At 42.6% G+C, this 19,958-nt stretch overlaps 1 protein-coding gene across 1 annotated transcript; it reads left to right on the top strand.

Annotated features, from left to right (window-relative positions):
* The first annotated feature begins 1,175 nt into the window (after nucleotides 1-1,175).
* gemin7 (gem (nuclear organelle) associated protein 7) lies at nucleotides 1,176-4,178 on the top strand. The gene is made up of 2 exons (XM_053500776.1): nucleotides 1,176-1,212; nucleotides 3,572-4,178. The coding sequence occupies exon 2, from the start codon at nucleotides 3,615-3,617 to the stop codon at nucleotides 3,990-3,992; it is 378 nt and encodes a 125-aa protein (XP_053356751.1). The 5' UTR covers nucleotides 1,176-1,212; nucleotides 3,572-3,614; the 3' UTR covers nucleotides 3,993-4,178.
* Nucleotides 4,179-19,958: the final 15,780 nt, after the last annotated feature.

The following is a 19,958-nucleotide window of genomic DNA, read 5'->3' as shown; positions in this document are numbered from 1 at the left end:
GGACACATAATGTTTTATATCAGTGTTGAAAGCTGTCGCACTTTTAGATCAACAAAAACAGATTCAGTGTCCAATGAAAAAAACCCTGAGAACAGTGCAGAGCTTTCCCATAATGCACTGGTGTCACGGCTTGATGAAGACACTGTGACATGTGTGTGTATTGGGGTGTGTTTTGGTGTGTGTGTGTGTATTGGTGTGTGTGTGTGTGTGTGTGTGTGTGTGTGATCATTCCCTCAGACCCCGGCGCAGATGCTGTGTAAGGGCCGGTGAAACTTCCCCTGGGTGAGGGTTTAGGGTTTAGGGTTTAGGTGACCTGGGACTGTGTGAGAGGTGGAATGTGTCTGTGAGAAATTAAGCTTCTCTGTATCATTTAATTCAGTAAACAAATAATGATATCATAGAATCAGAGCCCAAACCGTCTAATGAATTTAATGTATCATGAACACACTGTCCTGCCAAGTGATGAAGATTAACGTAGTCAGAGGTTGTGTAGTTACTCCGTGGAGCACAGTTTTTTTTTTTGGTTCACACAGGAGTCCGATTCTAGATTTCTCACCTGAGAAGTTGAATTTAAACACTTTATCACAATCAAAATGTGTATGTCTGCGTGTGTGTGTGTGTGAGGTGGGGGGGGGGGAACCTACTGTATAATCTTAATCCTATTAATTAGTAACTCATAGGGTTTTTTCTTTTGATTCTTTTGATTGTGCGATTGTGTAAAGCTGCTTTGCGCCATGAAACCATTGTTATAGGCGCTATACAAATAAAATGGAATTAATTAAGGAAAAAAATCCTCACTTCTGACTTCTTTGCGTCAGGTTCTGGTCTGATGATGTCGCCCACTTTGTGATGTCACTAAATCTGAAACAGTTTAATGCATTTTTATGAGTATTATAAAGAATAGTCAGAAATTTAAATTCTTTTTTTTTTAGGAAATACATTTTAACACTGTTGAGGTAAACTGTCCAAATTTAGCTGAATTTATTTTAAGTCTTTTTTTGTTGTTGTTTGTTTGTTTGTTTGTGGTATTTGACGTACAATTGCTCTTTAAACAGCTCGCTGGGTCCCGCTGTTCACCAGCAGGTGGCACTAATCTGACAATTTGTTGTTATAACGCTGGGGGCGCTAAATAAAGGCGGAGAAGAAGAAGTCACATCCGGTTCCGGTCGCTGATGCGGGAAGCGCGAGCGTGTGTGAGTGAGTGAGGAGGCGGTGAGTGTTTGTTACATTCGATAAATATACAATAAGTGTTTTTACTCATTTAATGAAACGTCTTTTATCGTTTAAAGTGAGTTTTAAGTGTATTTATGACCCAAAATGTAGTAATAAAGTGTTTCAGTCAAGGAAAAGAATTACTCAGAGGGAAACATTTGTTTATTTATTTTTGTTTGTTTGGAATTCTTTAGTAGGCAAGGTTATTTGGGGTGTGTGGCTCTTATCTTATAAATTCGCAAAAGTATATAATTTCCTTTGCAGTTTCAGCTTCCTAATTACAACACAAACCATTAATACAAAAAAAAAATGTTTACACTTGCAATAAAAAAGGAGGTAGTGAGTAAACAAACAACTAGTGTGGAACCTCAGGGTTAGATCTCTATCTGTCTATATCTAATTCTAAATCAGATTTTATTTGTCTCATACACAGTGCGGTATGCAGTGAAATGCTTAGAGAACTGCCAGTGACCTTAAAATAAAAGACTATGAATAGGAAATAAATATGAAAAATAAAATAAAAAGGTAAGTTTAACTAGCAAAGAATAAAATATAAAATTAAAGCTAAAATAAAATAACTGTACAGCAAAAATACACAATATAGAAAATATATGAGGAAATATAGAACAAAAAGAAAACAGCTATACGAAGTAGGTATAGATTTATGTCATTTTTGTGTGGAATGATGTTAAATAAAATGGTAAAAAATAGTTATGTCCAGGGTTGTGCAATCCACATATTTAAAGTGTCTTGTGATTTAACTAATGACCACAAAGTGTAGTTGTGCAGTGGCCACTAGTGTAAACGAAGGTCCAGAGTGTGTGTAAAAACCATGTGTGTGGGTCAGTACTGTGTGCTGTACTGATTAAGAGACCGTATCGCCTGTGGGAAGAAGCTCCTCCTCAGGCCATACAGTCACTTAAAAAAAAAAAAAAATCCTTTATAGCTTATTGAAGCTGCTTTGAGACAATGACTATTGTTAAAAGCGCTATATAAATAAAATTGAATTGAATTATCATTCCAATCTCACGTTAACAATATTACTCGCTCTGCCTACTTCCATCTGTGCAATATTAATCGTCTTCGCCCCTCTCTCCACCCATTCTACTTCTAACCTTGTTCACCGTTTGGTGTCATCTCGTATTGATTATTGCAATTCTCTTGTCTTTGGTCTTCCCCAGAAATCCCTTCATAAGCTACAATTGTCTAAAACTCAGCAGCTCGCATCATTACCAATGAAATGGAGAATTAAATTTTAAATAATTTTGCTCACTTTCAAGGTAATCCATAATCTGGCCCCTCCTTATCTACTCAATCTACTTCCAAGAGAACGTTTGATCATTCGCTTCCATTCGCCTGGTCGCACCCGTCACCCGTCTCAGTACTATAGTAGAGCATTCAGTCGCTCTGCTCCCGTTCTGTGGAACTCCCTCCCACCTGACATCTGTAACTTAGATTTTGAGTCTGGTTTTAAAGAGAGAGAATCTATCTATTCACTAAAGCTTATTCTCCTTGAATTCACTTTTTTTTGTACATGCTTGTTTTTCTGTGTTAGGTTGGTTGTAATTTCTCATTTGTTTGATTGTTTTTGTACAGTGTCCTTGAGTGTTATGAAAGGCACTTATAAATATTTATCATCTCTCACTCTCTATATACACTGTGTATATCCAGTGTGCATTTTATCCAGTGTGATTGTGGGTATGTGTGTGTGATTGTGCGCACGCACACACATGGTCGTGTTTACTTTGAGTACTGAAAATTTTACAAAAAATTCAAATACGCTTACATTAAAGTAAATGTTTAATATAAAACACTCATTATACATAAACATAAAAGGACATAGCAATGATTGCATAGCAATGATTATACTCAATTTATATAGTATATAATATTTTATAAATAATTCAACTTTTTTTATTGGTAATGCAATATAAATGTGGTACATCACAATATAATTCATACATTCTTTAACTAAGTACATTTTGTGTGTGCGTCTGTGTTGGAGGTGGAACAGGATTTCCAACAAAACTTCTTCATAGCAGCTCAGCAATTAATCTAATGGGTTTAAATGAAGGAGCTTGTTAAGCTGCTGTACACATCGTCCTGCTCTGTGACCACACACACACACACACAGCTCATTAAAGCTGAGTATTCATAATTATTCACTCCACATTAGTCATTCCTGCTGCAGTTGAGTGCACCTCTCTCTCTCTCTCTCTCACACACACGCGCACACACACACACACACACAGTAACAGCTGTCAGTTCAATGTGAACAAACTAAAGAGAGAGAAAGTAAGTGTCTTTAAATGTATTGTGTGTGTAATATATTGAAATATAAGATGTGTGTGTTCCACAGATCTATAATCCCCCGCTTCCAGATTAACCCTGTGAGGGTCGAGATGAAGAACCCGGTAAACGTGCTGCGTTTGCCCAAGGGTCCGGACCCCAACAGCCGCGGGTTTGACCCCACCTCCCCCCGCTACGTCGCCCTTTGTCCCTCGTCCATCCCGGCGTCCCAAGCGAGCAGCGCTGACCTCGAGGACGAGCAGAGACTGCGCTCAGAGCTGCGAGAACGTTTCCTCAGGACTCTTATCTCCATGACCGACAAACGGGTTCACTTCAGGATGTTCGAGAGAGTGGAAGTACAGGCGAAGTTTGGAGCCTCGGACATCGATGTGCTGAACTTCCAGGTGTCTGAGCTGCAGACCCCGCTGGGCGTCCAGAAGGAGGCATTACTCAGGAGTCAGGATGTGATCTCGTACTCGTTTAACGTGTGAAACTGTAAAGGTTCTAGAGAGGGACTGTGTGTAGTTCTGGTTTGTGCCACAAGAGGGAGGCAGTAGCAAGTTACTCTGGAGGAGGTTCCGGAGTTTCGTACTCTTAATGCTTACGGGGGTTGGAAGGGGAGGTGCACTAAATTTAAGTAGAAACAAAATAAAATTGAAAAGTAACAATCTGTACAATTTTCTGCAGTACTGTGCATTAGTTTGTGCCAACTCGACCATCATTCACACACACTCCTGCAGTGTTCACCACACACACACACACACACACGCTAGTTGTTCAGGTTCCACAATTGATCTGTAATCTGATTGTCGTTCTCCAGCAGAGTGACGTTAAACACACCGACGAGCTCGTCATGAGCCAGCTCTCTAATAAAAATTTTAAAAAATTAACAAATAAAATGTCTGACCTTACATTTGGTTGTAGTTTTAGGTCTGGAATATCCGATGCACGAAGCTGTCAGAAGGCGTGAGGGCAACGGGAAAGGAGTTTAAAACTCTGTAATCTACCACATGTTCTTTACAGAACATCACAGGAAGCTTGGGGTTAGAGCACAGGGAGGGCTGTGATTTGGCGCCCCCTACAGCACAGAGGAACGGGGGCCCTGAGAGTCAGTATGGCTCCAACATCGTAAGTGTGTGTGATCAAGACACGATGCTGGCTCCTGTAGTGAGCGCGGTGTGTACACTGGTATTGCACCATACCAGCACACAGCATTGGTTAAAGGTCCAGATGATCTCCGGGTTCTCACTGCAGCATTCATAAGGGCTCCTGATGGATGTCTGATTGTGGAACCCAGGTTCTTCTGAAAGAGTTTTTTTCTGGTGTGAAAATGAAGCGTTCTCCTCTCTGATACAGAATGAGTCTGGTGTAGGATCTCGGCGTGACAGAAATAATATTGTTTTCTCTGGAGCAGTTCATTGATTTTCATAAATGCAACACACTTTTTATTTTTTTTATATATATATAATCATAAAGGTTAAAAAAAGCTATCTGCAGTGTCTTATCTTCATTTTAGATTTCAAAGTTTTGTCTCCCAGTGTTTTCTGTGGGAAACGGCTCCAGATGGACCTTTGTGTGTTTAACGTTGCAGACACCTGGTCTAGTTTATTAGGAAGCTTCTTTTTTTCTGGTTCTCTCTTAGGAGTTCAAGGGTTCTTTAAATAGTTGAATGTTATAATCATAAAAAGGCTCTGACCCTAGTAAAGTTTACTTTAGAACCTAGGAGTAAAAGTTTTCATCTAAAAGTTTTGAGGTGGATTGTACCAAGCAGCATATCTTCTTTTAAAAAAGCGCTATCTAGCACACTTGGAGAGAACACCATAAAGGTTCTGTTCAGAACCCATTGCCTAAGTTCCCACCCCCCAGGCAGAATTCCAAGTAAAACCTTTCTAAGAACTTCTTATCATCCTTGGTTATCTGAAGAACCTTTGAGGAACTCAAACATTTAGTTTGGCAGCCTAAAGTTTGACTCTTTCGGAAGAACCTTATCTGTTCTGTATGGATCCTGAGGATTTGGGGGGTGGAACTGCTACAGACATGCTGGAACTCCAGAACCCTAAAGGACAACAGAACCATATGGTGTGGAGTGTGGTTTCATGTTGTTCAGAAGGTCAGAGACAGAACCCCGCTTAAAGGCGAGTGTGGAGTGCAGAAACGTTGGATTGAAGGTTCTTCTGCGTGTTGTTCAGTGTCTTCAGTGATGATGGAGATGCAGGAGGAGGAACGGCTCTAAGAATTAATCATCCTAAAAGCTCTGAGCTTTTGGTTTTTATTTTAAAAATCTAATCAGGAAACTCAAGAGGACACACAATGATAATTCTATATTCTGAGTCATGCTCTGTGTTCTGTAGTCCTGTAAAACACACACACACACTGACTCAGTGAGGAGGTTCGGTCCTGACCTCGGCTAATGGAAGGAAGTCGAGCTGCTGTTTCTCACGTACTGCAGAAATGACATGAAGCAAAAAGATCTACAGGACATAAGTGTCGCACTACTGCAAAGGGTTTCAAGTAGAATCCTTTAATTTTTGGAATCCAAGAACCTTTAGATATTAAATGAATCCTTAAAGAACGCTGGAGGAGGCCAAAATGTTTGACCCAAATGTTGCTCAGTATGTTTTTTCCTGATGTCTAGAACATGTCTAGGGTTTAGCATTTAGTTTCTTTGGATAGTTAAAGGTTCGGGTTGTACTAACAATATCTGCTTAGGAACCTTTTCTGGTGCATTATGGAGGGCCAGGGGTAGCTCAGTGGTTAAGGCATTGGACTACGGTTCGGAAGATCCCAGGTTCAAATCCCCACAACCACCAAGTTGCCACTGTTGGGCCCTTGAGCGCGGCCCTTAACCCTCAACTGCTCAGATGTGTAATGAGATAAAAATGTAAATCGCTCTGGATAAGAGCGTCTGCCAAATGCCCAAATGTAAATGTTGTAGGGTTCCACGTGGAGCTCTTGAAAAGCCAAAGAACCTGTAAGAGTCCCAAATCATGTCCAAGGTATTAAGGGATGTGTTTCTCCTCTTTAAGGCTTCAGGGGGAAATGGAGAGTTCCTGAGGGTTCAGGTTCTACCTGAAGTGTTCCTGATGAGAAGAAACTCTGTTTTATGTAACCTGTAAGTGTTCCTAATGTTATCTCTAACACCGTTCACCTGAGCACTAGAGAACATGGGTTACATGGTGCTAGTGCTCTAGGAGGTTCCTCAGGAGCATCAGGGGAACCAGCTGATTTCAGTAAGATGTTTCACAATGATGTTACGTGGGTTCTGAGTTCTCGCCAAAGTTTTTTCCTTCTGTTCTTGAGTTGGGGGTTTGCCTTCAGCTCTGGGATCTGTGGTGTATAAACATTGTGTGTGTGTGTGCGCGCCCTTGTCTGGATGGTACAGAGAATCAGCCCTGGCCAACAGGAAGTACATTCCAGTGCTTCCTGTTTGTGGTCGTCTCTCTCTTCCTACCCGGAGCAGAACCATGTCTGTGATAACCTACAATAATACACCACTTAATCAAACACACTTAGGTTTTTTTTTGACCTCCTGTGTGTGTGTTGATGAATGACTAAAAGAGTGAATCATTTTACAGAGAAGATTAACGCTCATTTCCACTCAAAAGTCAGATGTAGAAGTCTCCTGCTGGTGTCTCGCAGAACTCTATAAGAGAACCAGACCAAGAACCAGTTTATCTTTGTGTGCTGCAGGTGGAGAGGAAGATGTTTGGGGATTTCTAGCTGGTGGTGTGAGGAGTAAATGACGTGCCGTTCAAAATGCTTTTTCTGTGTTTTTTTTCATTGGAATTTTTATTCTTTTGTTCTAAAGCTTTTTTTAAATCCAGTTTATTGACTCTGTGATACATGATCTAAACACTCCATCACTCCCTTTCTCATCTTTTCCTGTTCCGTGTCTCAAGGCCATGTGGTGTTGGTGTCCTGTACCTTTCCTGTTGTCACGGCTCTACACAGAGCGAACTCTACGGAGCTCCACACTCACATTCCTACTTGCTAATGAAGATCAGACTTGGTGTTGATTAAAGTGCAGTGATTTTAACGTGTTTAAATGTTGCAGAGGCCACGCTCTAAGAACGCCAAGCAAACACAAACCAGTCTAAAAGCCCAATGTGAAGCAAAGCACCGTTCCCGCGGAGGTTTTTAGAACGTTGCCGGAGCGTCGCGTTGGGATGTTAAAGCGCATTAGAAGTGTTAATGTTTCACTAAACGTTTCTACTAACATTCTGATCCTGTGACAAAAATATCCATTAGATGTTTGTTTACAATAATCTTCTATCATTTTAAAAGAGTAAATCTGTATTTATCTGTAAACAAAATTAAGATACATTTTTAACCCATCCTTAAAACTAATTATTAATTATCGTGATCAGCATTATCATGTAACACATCACAGTCTGATCTCATCCCAAAGTCCAGTCCGGGGTTATTACCCAGATGTCCTGGTCCACTAGCTGGAGCTAAAGTATCATCTAATCATCTTTACATTCTGAGTGGATTCCTGACGCCTCAGGTCAGATCCGACACCTCAGTCATAGTGCATGAGTTAGAATGGACTTCTCAGGACAAACCAGTCAAATGAGCCTGCTCAGATTTATATTCTTAGATCTGATCTCTCAGTTATTACTTTCCAGATCTGACCTTTCATGTTCGACCTCTAACATTAGACTGCTTAGAACTTCAGATATCACTTCTTACACGACCTCTGCATGTCTTAAATATCGCCCGTCAGATTGGATCCCTCATATTAGACCTCCTCTATCATTTCCCAGATTGGACCCGTGTGAATGGACATGAATGTGGCATGAAAGCCGAAGTGTTTGGATTGGATCGAGGAAGGTGGCGCTATGTCCTGGCGGTGTTTAGTTATCTGTGCCCACTCTGAGTCACTGAGTCACCTTCCGCTGGCTCGTTAGTTTGACTCGCTTTCGGAGAATGTTGGAGCGGATCCAGTGATTGTGTGAACTGAGACGGAGGCCCACATCATTCCTCTGCCCTGAACATGTGGAGAGCCCGAGGAGCCGCGCTCATCTCACCGTCTTCCTCAGAGTCACGTCAGGGGTTTAACCTTAAACATGCAGCTATAAATGATGCGACTCTCGGGAATTAAGTCTACGTTCTCAATGACTCGTGTTAGCGTCAGGCTAATGATGAGGTTAAAAGGAAATAATGAAACAGTCATGTGATGTTTATTCAGTAACATGATGCAGTGAAATACGGTTTAAACAACACCAGCCTGGGACTTTGGTTTAATATTTAATAATAATTCTCTTCTGTAGGATGAAAGGGATCTAACGGGTTAAATCTAACGGGTTAAATCTAACAGGCTAAACCGCGCAGGTCAGACCCTCGTCCTTAATTAACAACGCCGTGTGAGACGAGTTGTTATTGTGACTGTGTTTATTCTGTCTGTGTTTTTTGTAATTAAAGCGATGACCGAACGTCTGCATTTAATCCCGCGTATATCTGATTTATAGCTGAGCGTCTTGGCTGCTGCCCATCACCATAAATCCTCATCTGAAACTTCCGTCTTGAGTCCACCGTGACGGGACGAGACTCGGGCGGGTCTCAGCGGCCGTCTGGGTCGGAAAAGTGCCGCAGGAAGAGGCTGCAATTTGCAGAGATGTTTGATATCTGCATTTTATCTACATCAAAGCTGAGGTTCTCTCAGTGTTCTCCGCTGGGACAAAACACAGGAAGGAGATGATAGCGAGGGTTAACCCGGAGTCTAATAGCTGGGAGATGTTTCCCAGCGTCCCACGCCTCGGCCACACCTGTGGGAGGACAGGGACATCAGACGTCATTAGTCATTATCAAACGTTGGCGCAGACAGACAGACGAGGAGGAGGAGCTATCGGAAGAGTTTTTATGAAGCAGGATAATTAACTTGTGCTTTAATCATGGGCTGTGACTCAGATCATGGCTGTTAAATCTTAAGAAAAGTCTACATGTGTGTATATAATGTTCCAAGTGTGTAACAATAGACATTAACAATATTTAACTCTTGTGTTGGGCGTGGATTCCTGAGTCCCTGATCCTCTCTACCAGCTGAAACACACACTGTTTTATCAGTTCAATTCAATTTTAATTTTATTTGTATATCACTTTTAACAATTGTCATTGTCGCAAAGCAGCTTTACACAATCAAAAGAATTATCGAAGTGTGTATGAGACGTGAATGTGTGTGAATCAGATGATCAGATCGTCCCTGATGAACGAGCCGAGGGTGACAGTGCTGAGGGAAAAACTCCCTGAGATGGTAATAGGAAGAAACCTTGAGAGGAACCAGACTCAACAGGGAACCCATCCTCATCTGGGTGATAACAGATAGCAGGGATTGATCAGCATTTATACTGTGTGTTAGGAGGCTGGAAATTCAGTAGAACAGGAGATGTTAATTGATGTTAATATGGAGTTCAGATAGTTATTGAAGGCTCATCAGCTGGACACGTCTTGACTTTTGCTAATTCTGAGGAACTGAGCTTCAGACGCTCTACAGTACCTTCTACATCTTCTGTTTATGGTCTCAGAGAAATCAGCGACAAGCTTTAAATGAATGTCAAATATTTTAGTACATTTAGATTTTGTCTGGTGTTAAGGGTAAAGCTGATTCTCTTTCACACACACACACACTAAATTATTTTCAGTGTACTGTGTACCGAAATCTTTGCTGTAGACCTAAAATATTTTGAAGGGAAAAATTGTTCCTTCTAGACTCAATGAATTTCCTTTACAGACACACTGTGGACTCTGGAACCTCAAACACTGAGGCAGGAAAGAGAACATCAACACAACACACACGGGCTGTGATGTATAGGATGTAGCATAATGCATAAAGCTTTTTACATTTCAGGTATCCTCAACAACGTTATTAGACATTAACAAAACACACTGCAGCATGTAAGAGGGGGGTATAAACTTTTTGAGTGTGAGAGTTTGATATTTAGTGAGACTAGAAAACTCCACTGCATATGGATAAAAAGGGGTAGAAACTTTTGCACTTATCTGTATTTGATCTTTATTTCAGGTATTAACAGTTCATTTGGTTTATTTAACAGTTTATTAGATGTTTATAGTAAGAGACCGCAGGTGTGTGTGTGTGTTTATAAGAGTTGGAGGGCATGTGACAGGGTCTTGTAACACACATTTGTCCGTGCTGGGGATTTTGATATAGTTTTATCTGGACTTAAAGTGGAAATCTTTTTCTTGTTCCACATTTACTCAAACTGGTCTGTTTTCACGTGATGACGTGATGATGCGAGAGTCGAACTCAGACCGAGAGCGAGGATCGTTCACACTAAAGAAAAACTCCGGAATTGTTGTGTATTAAAATAAAAACAGAAATCATATTTTCCAGTATTCCTGAAAGGAACCAGCGCTTGTGGACGTTGTATTCCAGCCAACAGCCGACAAATATGAAGCACATGGAAAGTTGAGTCGTCATTTTTACTCCATATCTCTCTGACCTCAGTAACGGGGTTCGCCGGGACTTTCAGGTCTGACAGGCAGACAATGAGGCTCAGACCGATCTCGCCATAATAATGCTCTAATTGGACAAAAACAGGAAGTAGACAAGCAATATCTATCGAGCGGTTTCCTCTTTAAACTCCATTTGTTTTGGGCTGCCAACCCGCAGCGAGACGCTAAACAACATTCCTGCCTGCGCAGCTATCAATGAGGAAGTTTAATATCAAAACAGCGCTCAGACTGCTCACACATTCCACTTCGCCTGAAATTAGCGAGACCGCACGCTGGCACGGCAACGAGGTAGGGCTGAAACTGGCTCCTAACGGGACGAATCCGGAGAAACTCCTAATGAATATAAAGACTGTATGAGTCCCAGAGACTCGACTCCTCACGATTAATCCTAAATCCAGCTCCGTACGGAGTTACATTGTAAACTAAGGAATTTAACGCTCCAGGGCCCCAAGTGATTTACTGCTTTACTAAGTTAACATGAATTACTGTTTATTCATCCATTTTGAGTCTTGTGGAACGTCGGTGTAACGGGTGAGAGAGTTCCAGTTCTCGTTACAGCAGCTATAAACACTCATGAAGACGTGAGAACCTGTTCCATAGTGACGTGTTACACAGCGCCGACACTGGAGACTCCTTACACTGACAGTGCACATACACCTGTCTCTGAGGATGAGCCGTTACTATGGAAACCATGACGTATCAGATCGAGCGCAGTAATATAAACCTGCACTACTGTCGGAGCCGCTGTTAGAGAGAATTGATCAACACTTTCTGACCAATCAGAGCGCAGAATGTGATGTAATGCGAGATGATACGAGAAATACCGCAAGAAACCTTTCTGAAAGAGACTCTGTGATGATTTTAGATTGTACATGTTGAGTAAGAAGTCTGAGATGAGAGGCACAGATAAACTCATCATCACCCCTTGTGAGTCCTTGCACTCTTTCTGGATTTGACTTTCCATCGTCACAAGGAGAATGTTTATCAGATGGGAGACGATCCTACTTCTGTTTAATTTACCGAATGATCCTCGATGTCTCGGATCCGTTCACAATGCCTGAGTTACTCGTGTCAGGACAAGGACATGTGCCCATGAATCGAGCAGATGATGTCAGTGATGATGCCAATGCCCCTCCTCCTCCTCCTGTGATTTAGTGTTGTTAACCTTCATCACACACGTAAACATTCCCTGTTAGAAATGAAAGCAGGTCTGACATCCTTCCTCGCCGTCACGCCATCACACTGATGCAGAAGTGATTCAGTTCATCTCAATGATTTATTTAAACTGATTCACTGATCTTGTTTTCTTGTGTTTCCACTTTACCTTGAACTCGATCATTAATTGTAAGCATTATTTATAAAACTCTTACACGCTCATGTTTAGTAAAATAAAGTTCACTCTGCACTTTATTAAACATCTCAGTGAAGAGGAGAATCTGTTTGGTAAACGAAATGATTTACTGAATCAAGTAAGCAAAGGAAAGAGCAGAGAACCTCATTAATCTGACTAATTGATCTTTTACAGACAGGAACAATCGGTCAGAATGTAAAGTCGCCAGTGTGATAGTCACATGATACATGAATGAACTTTCGGATGTGATACGGTGCAGGGGAACGAATGGAACGGTTCGGTACGTGGTCCTGACTGATATTAACTCGAAATCAAAAATAAACCAGGAGCGTTCCCACCAAGACCATTTTCCTTCAGTGTGGTTATACATCATGACGCTGGAAGTGGTTTATTTAGCGTCACTCGCAGGTTTATGAGTGTATCACGCAGAAGAGTTACACGTTTATCGTCCTCCTGGGTGCATTTTAGACGATGGTTTCATCGCTCACACTCCGAGAGTTTAATCACAGCTTCCTCACCTTCATCCGCGGCGGTCGCAGTAGCACTAAATCAGACGCGTCCCGCGTCCTCACACGGCCGAGCTCACCTCACGCCAGAGGGACACCTTTACCCTGTCCCTGTGCCGGTTTGGTCTGTGACAGCAGCATGGAGCTGAGTACGGGTCTGATTCTCGGTGAGATTCAAACATCTGCCCTGACGAGATTGTACTGATTCAGGACCCGGAGCTGAGAGGGGGACGGGTCTGGTCTCTGCATAACCGCAGCGCTGTCTCACGCTCTGACGCGAAGACAGACAGGAAGAGAGCTGATCACCATCTGAGCACTCAGACCGGACCCCGCACTTTACTGAATATCACAGGTGTTGTGGCTTAAAGCCCAATGCTAGGATGTTAGCGTTAGCTTGTCCCTGGCATCCTGGACGGGCCGAGGGCTGAAGTGATGAAGTGATGGGTGGAGCGGAGGCTCGAGGCGCAGAGTCACGTCCCAGAGCACGTCTCTGTCTAACAGCATATTTACTGATGATATCTGTGAGTTCCAGACGCAGTAAACACCCGACTAGATAACACAGACATACATACACACACACACACACACACACACATATACTGTATACATATGTGTAGGATAATCAGGATGATAAAATCTTCTCTCACCATTATGACACACACACACACACACATACAGAGTAATGATGTCTCAGTCCTCCTCAGACCAGACGATGGTTAGAAGAGGTGTGTGTGTGTGTGTTCATAATGGTGAGAGAAGATTTTATCATCCTGAGTATCCTACAGAATCCTGCTCACTTAACCCCCCCCACACACACACACACTCACGTTACCAGACATGTTAGATTCATATAAAAGAGCCGCCCCCCCCCCCCGTATTCTTATATTATGTTACATTACAGCTTTGTTAAATGCTTTGCCTTTTATTATTTTGCTGTGCTATGATGTGTCTACTCATGATTCGATAATCTTCTAAATGTTCGACGCCTGCAGGATCATCCTCGGAGAGCATTTCTTGATCAGTACAATGATGACTCTCGTCAGGACAACCTGGAACTGAGGTTTTCTGAGCGGTTGTGGATGTAGATGACTTTCTGAATGCATGCAGAAGCACAACCGCACAGAAGATTCCAAAAAGTCAGGCTAAGCTACATTGGTGGGCCGGCTATGAGCACAAGAATCTCAAACACTACATCATGACTTACAAGATTGAAAACCTTGGTCAGGTCAATGAACACCAGGTCCAGTGGCTGCTGCTGTTGTTACAGCTGTCTTGAGGAATTAACCGGCAGGGCAGTCAGTGAGTAGGAGTAGGACCTTCTGGCTTGGAAGCTGCGAAGTGTTGAAAGTAGAATAGAACGTGTCCTTGATCTCAGGATTGGAGTACAGAGCTTAAAGTGTTCATAGGTTATAAAGTTGTTGACAGTGGAGAGAGATTAAAGTAAAGCAGGTGGACTGTGGTGAAACAACACCTCCCCGACTGCCCAGCTTGAGGTGGACCAGCGGTCCAACGATGAACAAACATCTCTCCTACCATTGGAAGCAAACCCGTCATGTCAGTTAGGTATCACCAGTAACTGCAGCTTCTTATTTTTGCACTGTAGTGGTGAGACAACATTGGAGTGACCTCTAGTCTAGGCAGAGCACTATAGGGAACAAGGTGTTGCCCATGTAGTAATGATCCCCTTCTTTTACCACTAATGGGGGACAGTGGAATAAGAAGATTCAGCAGTGGTGGCAGGGATGTGGTTCATCACTGAGCTGCCTTAAGCACTTTGATTAGAGATTTCCTCTGGTTTACTCCCAGCCCTTTCCTGTGAGCAGATGTAGTTGCAAGGCAGCGGAAGTTTAAGGCCAAAGGTTTCCTTCTTCATGGGCACATGGCCAGCGGGTGGACAGGCATCAGCTCTTTCACCTGCCTGTTGGCTTCTGCCTGGCGCTGCTGCTGCGCTAACAACATATGGAGTTCCACCTCACTCAGACCCAGACGTGATACTTGATGGTTGATGAGTGGATGTCCTTTAACCACCTGAAGGTGCAGTTATCAGGAGAATCTACCTTATCCACCCCCTAAAGCCTGGACACCAGATTATACCTTTATGATATAGTTATAAAATAAGAACATATATAATTTAGTCCTGAGCATACTGTACACAGACCCTCTAAAATGGCTAAAAAAAGTTTCTTCAGAAGATAAAATCACAAAGTAAATATTTGTGAAGTAAATGGAAGAGAAAGCGGATGTTGCTGTCTGTCTCCCTTTATTTCTGTCCCTTTGACACACTAATACACATACGTTTGTTTTCTCGCATCTCCTCCATCTATATGCATATAAACTATTTACACATAGTGGAGGTGGTTGCCATGGTGACATAACGGTTGCAGAGGCGCAGGTGTTCCTGTTTGGTTTTTACATTTGTCACATTTTAGAGGGTAAAAAAAGGTTCGGCTGAATCCAGACGGCTCTCATGCGGAGTGTTTATTTATCTCAGACATTCAGTCACCCAGATACGTTTACATAAGTGAAGGAGAGCGCACTTCCTGTTATTCCTGCTCTTCCTCCATCGCAGTCCTGCAATGCAACTTGTCCCAGTGTTCCTCTGTGTGTGTGCGTGTGTGTGTGTGTGTGTTTACTGAAGACAACACACACACACACACATATACACACACCCAGGAATGTAAAGGGGAATCATAAACGCAGCACATGAGATTGCTTTATTATTTTATTAACACACGATTGGCAATAAAACACTGATTGCAGCCTCGGGGTCATGAGTCACGCTGCATTCCAGCAGGTGGTTGAGTTTCATCACAACAGGACACAATATTGTTTGGTCAAACACATTAGTTTAATAACTGCTGTAATAACTGCTGTAATGACACTGGAGGAGTTTTTCAGAATAGATGATGCAAAACAGAGATAAACTGTTAATACACAGATAATATTTTCCATGTAACAAGCCATTTATATGGATTTAATTTAAAGTATGTTTTGAATAAAAAATGTATGTATGAATTCTCACACTGTAGCACATACTGCACTGCCGGTGGGGCGGATGTGTTTCAGGCTCAAGTGTGTAAATAAATGTATGCCTTTTCTTTTTGAAACTACAAATGGTTAAATAAATGCAAGAATGAAGCTAAAGTCAAATCTCGAAAAGGATTTGATAGCTTTCAGTCTCCATATTTACTCTGTCTCACCCCTTTTTGGAGTCCATCTTGTTCCTGTCTCACCCCTTTTCCCCTTCAGACTCAATCTTGACTCACTTCTTTAGACATACTCTTAACTCCATGTTGAATCTGAACCTATATTCATGGAAGGTGTTTATATTCTTATTCTTATTCCTGTGCTTTCGGTCTCCATCTAACCCTGTCTGCCACATCTTCTCTTGTCACTCCAACCTCCTGCATGTCCTCTGTCACCACATCCATTAACCTCCTCTTGGGCCTTCCTCTTCTCCTCCTGCATGGCAGCTCCATCTCCAACATTCTCCTCCTGATATTCCCCTCATCCCTCCTCTGCACATGTCCAAACCATCTTAATCTATTCTCTTAATCTTTCTCCCCCAAACTGTCCTACCTGCATTGTCCCTCTAATGTACTCATTTTTAATTCTCCACCTCTCTCTCATTTACACTCTGTCTTGCTCCTTCCTCTCCAGTGCGTCCCTCCACCTCTCCAGACTCCTCTAAACCTGCTAAGAGCCGATCCCTGCTACAGTCTCACCTCTCCACCTTAGACCACTCAGTCGTACCTATGGCACACCTCACCTTGACGTCATTTGGATGTCAATGTTCACTTGTCAGTACATTATATCACCCTCGCCTGTAGTCCATCTTTCTTTATCTCTCTATCAGTCTGGCCCATTGATATAAATCCTTTTCTCCTTCCTTTGAGTTTAGCGTCTCATACAACTCACTATACGCATCTTCACCTTACATTGCATGTCCTTATACTCCTGTCTACTCTCCTATATTTGTCTTCCCAGTTTTTTTTGCAAGCCTCTTTCTCTTGATGCTTTCCCGTCTTTTCCCTTTCCACTGCCAATACTCCTTATCTTCCTTTCTGTGGTGATGTCATGCCAAATACCTTCCCGTCTCCCTTACCACTTCTGCAGAAGCTGACCAGTCGTCACTGTCTCTTCACCACTACCTGACTCACCTTCTCTCTGAATTTCACATTTAATTGTCCTTTTTCAACTGCCACCATCTAATCCTGGGTTCAGTCCTCACTCACATTTTCTTCATCTGAATCTCAAAGTTCATCCTGAAGACCACCATCTGATGTCAACCACCTTACCGTCTCCAGTCTCCCTCAGATTGCATCTCCTACACAGCAGATAGTCTAGCCGATTACATCATACCGATCTCGTATGTCACCCCGTGTTCCTTTTTCTGTACACCTCTCCAATGCGCCCATTAAGGTCAGCTCCAATCACCAATCGTTCTTCTGTGTGGACCCTCATTACCACTTTGTCTAACTCACTCCTAAATCTTCTTTCTCCTTCAGGTCACATCCCACCGGTGGAGGGTATACTACATTCACACTCATCACACTCATCACTCTATCAGACACTCCCACTACTCACTCCTCACTTCCACTACACTCTTTCCTCAGTATCAGACCTACACCATTTCTCTTATTATCTACACCAAAGTAAAGCAGTTGAACCCACCTCCAATGTTCTGAGCCTTGCTTCCTTTCCACTTGGTCTGTTGTACACACAGTATATCTACCTTTCTCCGCTCCATCACATGAGATAGCTCTCTCTTCCTTTACGCTTTCTACGTTTCTACCGTTCCTTATTTCCCTCTCTCTCTTGACACGTCTGGCTCCTCTCTTTCTCTATTTTCCTCAGTCAGCAGTAGCTCAGTTTCCACAGATCTCCAGCTGGCGTCACCCGAGGTAGTCATTGTTATCCCAGGCCTCGACCAATCTGCTTTTTATAATCTTTTTCCATGATTTGCATATCGATTAGGCACATGTTTCACATCCTGACGCAACTGTCCTCATTTATTCAGGCTTGAGACCAACACGATGACTGCACTGGTTTGTCCAACCTCAATGGCTGAGTTGGGACATGATTAGATTAATGCATTGAAAAAGTCCAGTAGTTACAGTAGCTGTGCTTTATTCCCCTCGACTGATCACTAATTAGGTTAAATGAGTCCGTTTTCTTTCATTGTGAGTGAACCCTTTGGTTAATGTATAAATGTCTCTGAACATCATCATACATCATCTTCTCTCACTGCGAGTCCGAAAAGTGAAATATGTACAGTTTCTCCAAGAGCTCTCCTGTGTCTCTACAGCAGAATAGTGCTCCTGATGTTCTCTGAAACACTGATCTGGAGGTTAGACTGAGCGGGAGTGAGACTGAGCGGGAGTGAGACTGAGCGGGAGTGAGACTGAGCGGGAGTGAAGTAAAAATAAAGTCAAGTCAAAAGTAATCAGTGAAATTAAACAGATAAAATCAGTTTCTCAGGACTTTGGTGTCAACGTTAGTCTTGCTGATAGTCCCGTAAGCTTAAACATTAAACAGCATGAATTACACACACAATAATTACACACACACACACACACACACACACACTGGTCCATGTCTGCCCAACCAGCAAACTTTTCTTTGATATTTTCTTTTATGATATCATTGGAATGTGATCTGGAAAAGGGTGTGTGTGTGTGTGTGTGTGTGTGTGTGTGTGTGTGTGTGTGTGTGTTTGAAGAGCAGGCTGGTGGTGTTGGCACCATGTGAAGCTTTTAGAGGAAATCAGTGGCCTCACATTGTCTCACAGAGGGTCAGTGAGGGGGGACGAGCATCACCTACCATCTCTCACTCTCTCTCTCTGTCTCTCTGTCTCTCTGTCTCTCTCTCTCTCTGTCTCTCTGTCTCTCTCTCTCTCTCTGTGTAAATACAGTGATCTCAGGAGAAAGGAATCTTATCTCTGCAGAAATGCACTTTGGAATTCCTATCAGAACGCAAAGCTGATCCCTGTTTATCCCGTCCTGAGACAGTGAGAGAAAAAGCGAGAGACAAATGAAGAAGTGTGTGAGAGTGTGAAGGAGTGTGCTTTAGTCCAAGTTGTGTTTTGGAGAAACCAGAGAGGCAGTGTGATCTCCTCTGTCCTGAAGATGTGGGAAAGCGTACTTATGGAGACTCCTTCCATCCATGTCACACAAACTCCTTACATCTGGGCCTAGAACTGAATAAAAGAAATTAATTTAATGAATCACACTTTGAATGAGCGGTTACTATGGTAATGATAAAGCATCAGAGCGAGAGAGTTAATATAAACCTGTGTCAGAGCCGCTGTTACAGAGAATTAATCAACACCTTCTGACCAATCAGAGCGCAGGATTCAACGCCTGGAAATGACAAATATTTGGTTGTAAATATATAAATTTGACTTTTATAATCAAATAAAATTGCATATACTGTGTGTGTGTGTGTGTGTGTGTGTGTGTGTGTGTGTGTGTGTGTAAACCTTCGGACAGACTCGGATGAGTCACAGGTTTTGCTTGCACGTGTACGTTGCAGTGTTTACACGCTGTAGTCAGGCGATCTGGAGATAAAGACGGTCTCATGTCGGTGTAGAACTTTGTGAGGTTCCTGCAGAAGAACTTCAATAGATTTAAACGTTTAAAAGTTTGTCATTTCTTGGGACGAGTGAAAGTGACTTGACTTTGTGGTTAGAAAAGTTTCTGGCGTAACCTGATCAGTGACGTCGTGCGAGCGAGTCGAGTTGGTTCACTCGAGGGTGTGTTTGTATCTTTCAGGTTCGTTTATTCATTTTAATCCCCTCGGACTTTTTCATTCAGAGGAGAAAAAAGCAGCCTGTCAGAATCCATCAAACCCTGCAGCCTCTTGACGCACTCGTCCCATTGTGGGTGAAGCGAGGGAATGAGGGATCGTGTGCATTAAGGAGGGTGGAGTGAAGACGGAGGACGGGAGAGTGCGTGATTCAACCAGAGGCAATCCAATCTGCGCCGTCGAGGTTAGAGACGCTTTCTCATTGTCCCGTCAGATGCATACTAATGCGCTTCGACCTACGTGAAGGTCGGCTGAGCCTCCTCTACATCTCTCCATCTCTCTCTCTCTCTCGCTCTCTCTCTCCGTCTGTCTCTCTCACA

This window comes from Clarias gariepinus, chromosome 7, assembly GCF_024256425.1.
Source record: "Clarias gariepinus isolate MV-2021 ecotype Netherlands chromosome 7, CGAR_prim_01v2, whole genome shotgun sequence".
NCBI classification, from domain to species: domain Eukaryota; kingdom Metazoa; phylum Chordata; class Actinopteri; order Siluriformes; family Clariidae; genus Clarias; species Clarias gariepinus.
Note: the sequence above shows the minus strand (reverse complement) of the source record. Positions and strands in the feature narration are given on the sequence as shown.

Bases quoted from the DNA above. Each gene is read 5' to 3' on its own strand.
- gemin7 (XM_053500776.1), top strand. From the start codon at position 3,615: ATGAAGAACCCGGTAAACGTGCTGCGTTTGCCCAAGGGTCCGGACCCC.